Source organism: Chrysochloris asiatica, unplaced genomic scaffold (genome assembly GCF_000296735.1).
Source record: "Chrysochloris asiatica unplaced genomic scaffold, ChrAsi1.0 scaffold00252, whole genome shotgun sequence".
Classification (NCBI taxonomy): domain Eukaryota; kingdom Metazoa; phylum Chordata; class Mammalia; order Afrosoricida; family Chrysochloridae; genus Chrysochloris; species Chrysochloris asiatica.
In genome coordinates this window covers 1,385,978-1,393,179 of record NW_006408770.1, presented here as the reverse complement: position 1 = coordinate 1,393,179, position 7,202 = coordinate 1,385,978, and the positions used below count along the sequence as shown (strand labels likewise).

General features: G+C 36.2%; 1 protein-coding gene across 1 annotated transcript in view; it reads left to right on the top strand.

Annotated features, from left to right (window-relative positions):
- ZDHHC15 (zinc finger, DHHC-type containing 15) overlaps positions 1-7,202 on the top strand; it is a 393,634-nt gene that overhangs the window by 382,697 nt on the left and 3,735 nt on the right. The window contains exon 11 of the mRNA XM_006873732.1: positions 5,473-5,551. Within this exon, the coding sequence (XP_006873794.1) occupies positions 5,473-5,519 (47 nt within the window). The 3' untranslated portion in view covers positions 5,520-5,551. The remainder of the gene's footprint in view (positions 1-5,472; positions 5,552-7,202) is intronic.

Below are 7,202 nucleotides of genomic sequence, written 5' to 3'. Positions count from 1 at the left end.
ATCCCACAACTCTTCTGGTCTTCAGTCTTTAGTGTTTAATTCCAACCTCAGTGGCTCATTTTCTGGAACTATATCTGACTGTGTTTCTCTGGTATTCATAAGTTTTTTGGTGACTAAATATTCACAAGTAGTTCATCACTCCTTCTTCCTATTCTGTCTTCATCTAGAAGCTCATCTGAAACCTGTCCACCATGGGTGACCCTGCTGGTATTTAAAATATTGGTGGTATAGCTTTCATTATCACAGCAAGTCACAAGCTTCCACAGTATGACAAACTGACAGATGAGTGGTAGGAGTTGCATATAGGAAATGTATAGTGGTATTAGAACAGAAAGTCTCACAACAGGACCAAAAAAGCAGCTTCATGATAAGTAGAAAATTTTGAACTTTTCAAGGATTGCATTTTACTTGTATTCAAAATCAATGTGCATGGATGCAGTAGTGAATAAATCAAACAACATGTTGCATTGGACAATTCTGTAAAACACCTCTTTATAGTGTTAGTAAGCAAAGATGTTACCCTGAGGACTAAGGTGCACCCGATCCAAGCCATGGTATTTTCAATCCCTTCACATGCATATGAAAGCTAGATAATGAATAAGGAAATCCAAAGAAAACTTTACACCTTTTAATTAGGTATTGGTGAAGAATATTGAATATACCATATACTGCTTTAAGAATGAGCACATCTGTGTTTGCTGAAGTATAGGCAGAATGCTCCTTAGAAGCCAAGATCCCAAGAGTTATCTCATATAATTTTCACTTATTATCAGAAGGTACAAGTCTCTTTTGAAAAACATCATTTTTTATATTGTTATTGTTGTTAAGTGCTGTTTAGTCAGTTCCGACCCATAGAGACCCTGTATAGGGCTTCCAAGGAGCAGCTGGTGAACTTGAACTGCTTACCTTGTGATTCAAACGATTTTGCAGTCTAGCACATTAACCTATAGCACCACACCAGGACTCCTGTTTCAGTATAAAAGACCTTCAATGAGATGGATTGATGTAATAACTGTAACAATGGGCTCAAATATAGGAACAGTTGTGAGGATGGCACAGTGCAAGGCTGTGGTTTTTTTTTTTTTTTTTTCTGTTATACATAGAGTTACTGTGTGTTGGCATCTAACAGCAACAACATTTGATTTTGAGGATTCAGAAGTCACACTGAATAACCACAACCAGATATATTTCACCAAATTGTTCCTTTCCTCTTTATTTTGGAAAGCAAGATATATAAACTATACCTTCCACATTCTGGATGCAAATTTATGTCTTCCAGAATATATACATACAATTTCGCCCTCTTATAACCTCTACCTAGCATATTGATTACCAGGATATAAACAACCTATTCTCACACTTGTCATTTGCCTTTACTCAATATCTATATATTAGGTTTCATCGCTGAAAGCATCAAAGGTAATACATTGGATTAGGGAGAACTACTCCTTTGGGTAGCAAGATATTTTCCAAGTGACTATTCCATCACAGTTTTAGAAAGGAAAGGTGTGAAAATGCATTCTCTCTGATACTGTAAACTGTACGTAATGGAGTAATATCATGTTTGTTTATTTTATAGCTTTACCTATGTTGTCCAATACTAGGCTATGAATTGGTATGTGTCCTTGAAATAATGAAGGTCATCAATCAAGTAATTCAATTTAATTCAGAAACTATTTTCTCAGAGAACACTTTAGACTAGATAATTTGGAGAGATACAAATATAAATAAAAGATGGCCTCCCATCAACTGCAATAAAAGAATTTACAATTGTAAGGAGGGATAAGATAAACACAGAAGTCTGATATGAGACTTGATATACTCATTTCCATCAAAATGATGCTAGCAACTACATACCTAATGTAGGCTTAGCCTTGTGCTAAGTGCTGTGTGGTACACATAATAAGTGTGTGATTATCAATGATGTTTATATCAATATAAGGGTAAAGTGTATTTTCTGTAGTTGTAAAAGATTTTGAGAAAGAGGCAGAACTTAAGCTACATGCTATTAAAATAAGTAACATCAGTCTAGATACTAGGAGGAAAAAAGTAGCATTCCAGATAAAAGATACAATGAGTTGTTGATGTTCTTAGGTGCCATTGAGTGAATTACAACTCATAACATCCTTATGCATAACAGAATGAAAGATTGCTTGGTCCTGTGCCATCCTCACAATTATTATGTTTGAGCCCACTGTTGTTGCCACTGTATCAACCTGTCTTGTTGAGGGGTTTCCTCTTTTTTACTGACCCTGAACTTTTCCAAGCATGATGTCCTTCTCCAGGTACTGGTTCCTCTTAATAATAAGTCCAAAGCATAAGAGACGAAGTCTCACCATTCTCACTTTTAAGGAGCATTCTGGATGTACTTTTTCCAAGATGGATTTGCTGTTCTTCTGGCAGTCAGTCCATGGTGCTTTGGATATTCTTCTCTAACAACATAATCCAAATGCATTAATTCTCTATGAGCTTGCTTATTCAATTATGAATGTGGTAAAAACACTGAAGGATTCATCATTCTGAAGCACAGCATTGTGTGTTGTTGGTAATAATCTTAGGTAAGATATGGCTAAATGATGGAATGTTTTGTAGAATTGTACTGTAGGAAATATCTATCAGTTTTCTTGCCTTGAGTGATGTATGGATATAATGAAAGATAAAAATTAGAAAGATTATTTAGGTACTAGTATACAGGATTGATTGGAATTTAGGTAGACAAGAACCAGAAAAAGGAGCAAAAAGCACAGTGGCTTCATGAGTGATGGTAACTCTAGAAATTGGGAGGAAGAATGAAATTCTGGAGATTTTTACAATAACTGGAGATGGTCATGGTGAGTAGAGAGATCTGGAAGTAATTTGTATAGTGATGGCAGTTAAACCCATGAAAGGTGAAGTACATAATTAAAGGAGATAATAAAATTAGGGGAAGGAGATACACTATAACATTTGAAATTTCCTAAGGTGCTCTGATGGTGCCGTAGGATAAGCACTGGACTGCTAACCAAAAGGTCAGCAGTTCAAAACCAACAGCTGCTTATCAGGAGAAAGATGAGGGTTTTGCTTCTTTAAGATTTACAGCCTCAGAAACTCTATACGAAGTCACTATGAGTCAAAACCAACTTGGTAGACATGGGTTTAAGAAGTCATTAGGCAAATCTGCAAAATACCTCTTTAAAGTGTTACAGAGCAAAGATGTCATTTTGAGGACAAAGGTGGCCTAACCCAAGCCATAGATTTTCATTTGCCTCATATGCATGCAGAATTTGGACAGTGAATAAGGAAGACCATAGAAGAATCAATGCATTTGAATTATGGTGTTGGAAAAGAATATTGAAAGTACCATGAACTTCCAGAAAAATAAGCAAATCTGTCTTGGAGGAAGTATAACCAGAATGCTACTTAGAAGCAAGGATAACAAGAATTTGTCTCCTCATACTTTGGAAATGTTGTCAAGAAAGAGACGGACATCATGCTTGATAAAGTGGAGGTCAGGGAAAAAGAAGAAGAGCACTAACGGTATGCTAAAGCAACAATGGGGTAAAGCACAACAAAAATTGTGAGGCTGGCACAGGACCAGGCAGTGTTTTGTTCTGTTATACACAGGGTTGCTATGAGTCTCAACTACCTCTGTGGCATCTAACAACAACAACAATAGCATTAATATGTATAAATGAGGACAAACAAATGAAGCAAGTAAGAGAAAGTCAGAGGATCAAAGATAGAACCTTAGAGAACACTCATAGTTTAGGGGAAATATCACAAAAGTAAAATGAATGTGAAAGTATTCCTCTTATTTTATATATTTTAAAACTTGGTGAAGTAAAATGACTTATGTAAGGTTATAAAACTCAACCCAGGTTCTTCTAGACTCCATATTGTGTCATTTTCCCTACTCCTCTGGGTCTCTGAGAAGCATTGTCTAGAAGTTATGCTTATACTGTCATTTCCCATAGTATCAACAGATTATGTAGAAACCTACAATTTTAAAGGGAGGGAAGAGATCTAGGACATGACAGCAAGAAAACCAGAACCAAACTAGTGTATATGAAGACTAAAATAACATATTTTTTTGTTCAAGTATGCATCCACTGAATAATGATGAAATCACTACAGCATAGTAAGAAGTGATAGGGACTTGTTAAGCACCATTGAGTTGGTTCCAACTCATAACAACCCTGTATAGGGTTTCCAACAGTAGCTGGTTTCAACTGCTAACCTTATAGTTAGCACAATTAGCAGTCTACTGTTTATCTTACAGTGCCACCTAAAAGCTAGTTTTTTGAAAGGTGTGTTGTCAAACTACAACTACAAAATCCGGAGACTGCCAATCATTAGCTAGCAATGAACATAGAAAGAATTATCATTACTTCCCTGAAGTCATAAGCAAATAGCACATTGCACTTCTAGAACTGTCTTTCACTCTGTCAATCTCCTTCTTAGAAATATTATCTAAATGGGATGAGATGAATGTTTAAATATTAACAGCCTCTTTCTCTCTTTGAGTTTTTGAAAAATGTAATTGAGTTATTCTCTATAGTTCCTTCCCTAGCACATATGTCACTTCAGTTCCATTCTGTTCAGACTTAGGGATAAGACTAGCACAAAGCCTGGTATCTCAGACAAGACAGAACCCTACTTGGCATGGGGAAGTGGTTCCAAAGACAGGCTTTCTCAGAGCCATTTTTGCTTTTCCACTGTTCCTGCAAAAAAAGAGCCTTGTCTCTAGAATCTACTTGGTTGACTCAGTGGCGTGGGAGTCTGCCAGCCTACTATGGCAGAGATAACCCAGACCTTGCTCTTATGGGAGCATTTCGAATGACACACTTCCTTTTATAAGGGAAAGTACACTAGGCAGAAACTGTAAGAGACAACCACTGTCAACTTTTTTAAAATTTCAAAGTAACAAGTAAATTATTATGCAGGAATTTGAGGAAAGTGACTTATATATACATTAAGCAAACTAACAGTATACTTTGCACCCCCAAAAGGTTGCGTGTTAGAAACAAAAACATTTATGCCATAAATGATGTTGCTTGTTAATTGTTAAGGTTAATTTTCTAGAGATCTTATTTCCTTTTAGGAACATACCAGCACCTAAAGCTATCTCACGGTCCAAGTAGAATAACAGTAAAGTTGTAATTTTGTGAGTAGCAAGACCCAAAACATTCCACTAAGCTCAGATAATGTGGAACTTGTATCACAGTTATATAAGTAAAATATTAACCAGTACCATAGATCAGATTATGGTGATAATTGGTTTAGAATCTTAGTTCACAGAAGACTGATTACTATTAGAATGTGAATGTCTGAGCTTTTGTAAAGCACAAAGGTCTTTAGAGATTTGTAAGTGTACACATTTGTAAGAGTATGCTGCCTCCAGGGATTGGACAAGAAGAAAATATGCCAGCAAATTAATATTCAGCCATATAAGAGACATAGACATGTGATCACCTTCACTTTTCAACTTTACAGATTACTCAGAAGGCTTATCATCTCTTGCTGTGGAAACGGAAACATAGCAACTTTTACATTTCTCGAATCTCTCATGCAGGTCAGTATTCTGAGGGAGGCACATACAGTGTAACTTGCACTGATGAGAAGCAACCTGGGGAGCAGGATTAGAACAGGAATAAGTTTCATTCTGGTGAACAAGGTGTTAAATTCTTCACTCTTCTATTGCTTACATAAGAAGTAGTTCTACAAGTACTTTCCTTGTGGAATGTATTAAAAAGATGTCCTTATTCTGTAATCATTCACATACAGGTTCACTTGGACTAAAAGACCCCATGACATCCAGAAACAGCCAAACATTCCTTTAGGATTATTTATTTTATACTGTGAATATAAACTTTGTCCTGGTGCATGTCAAGTCTCTTTTTAAAATTATATAGATTAAAAATACTAATGTGCTTCAAATAATTCAGAGAACAAAAAACAAATTGAAAGATAAAAGAATTTTTAATGGACTTTTGAACTCCCCTCATAGGCTTTTTAGCTAACTTCATTGTTAGTTAATAACCTACTCTCACCTACTCATAGGTAAAAAGCACCCTCAAAAGCCTCATCCCCTTTAAAAAATCAAACCTATTGTCATTGAGTGGATTCTGACTCATATCAACCAGATTAAATAGAACTGCCCTAGAGGTTTTCTAAGATCACATATCTTTAAAGACTACCACATCTTTCTGCTACAAAGTAGTTGATGGATTTGAAATACCAACATTTCAATTAGCAGCCAGGTGCTTTAACCAGTTCACCACCAGGATTATATTCCACCCCTCCCAAAATGCTTGTTGTTGTTATTATTAAGGCATATTGAGTCTATCCCCACCCATAGCAACCCAGTATAGGGTTTCTGAGGAGCAGCTAGTGAGCTTGAACTGCCGACCTTATAGTTCAAACCAACTTTGCAATCCAGTGCATTAACCCACAGTGACACACTTAGGTGCAGTCAAATTGCTTCTTGAAATTATGTAGAAATTAAGCAAGGGTATGTATGGGGTTTCTGAAGAATTAAATCTGTACGGGAGCAGAAAGCCTCATCTCTCTCGTGTGGAGCAGTTGGTGGGTTTGAACTGCCAACCTGTGGTTAGCCAACCAGTGCTTATCCTACAGTGCCACCAGCACACCCCATAAACTACTAGTAATCTGTTCATCAGTGGAACGTTGTCTTATACATGGGATTCTCTTAGATATGCTCCTTTCTTCAATACCAGAGTACCTGAACTACTGTAATTATATGTTCTTGTTAAATGCTGTCAAGTCAGTTCTGACTCATAGCAATTTTGTATAGGGTTTCCAAGGAGTGACTGGTGGAATTGAACCACTGACCTTTATTTAGCTATCCAGTGCTTATCCTAACAGCACCATAGTAGGACTCCTATAAATTTATTTACAACATCCAATTATCATATATTAGCATATATTTATTAAAGACAATATAGAAATACAAGTAAAAAGAGAAAATGAAAATAAATTACCATGAATATACCACTTTCAACAGTTTATAGTATTTCCTTATTCTTTAGTTTCAGATACACATCTTGGTTAAAAATAATTAACATTTTTAATTGCTGATCCATGTTGTTGTTATTGTTAAGTACCATTGAGTCGATTCTGATCCATAGCAACCCTGTGTAGGGTTTCCAAGGAGCAGCTGGTGAGCTTGAACTACCGGCCTTGTAGTTCAAACAACTTTGCAG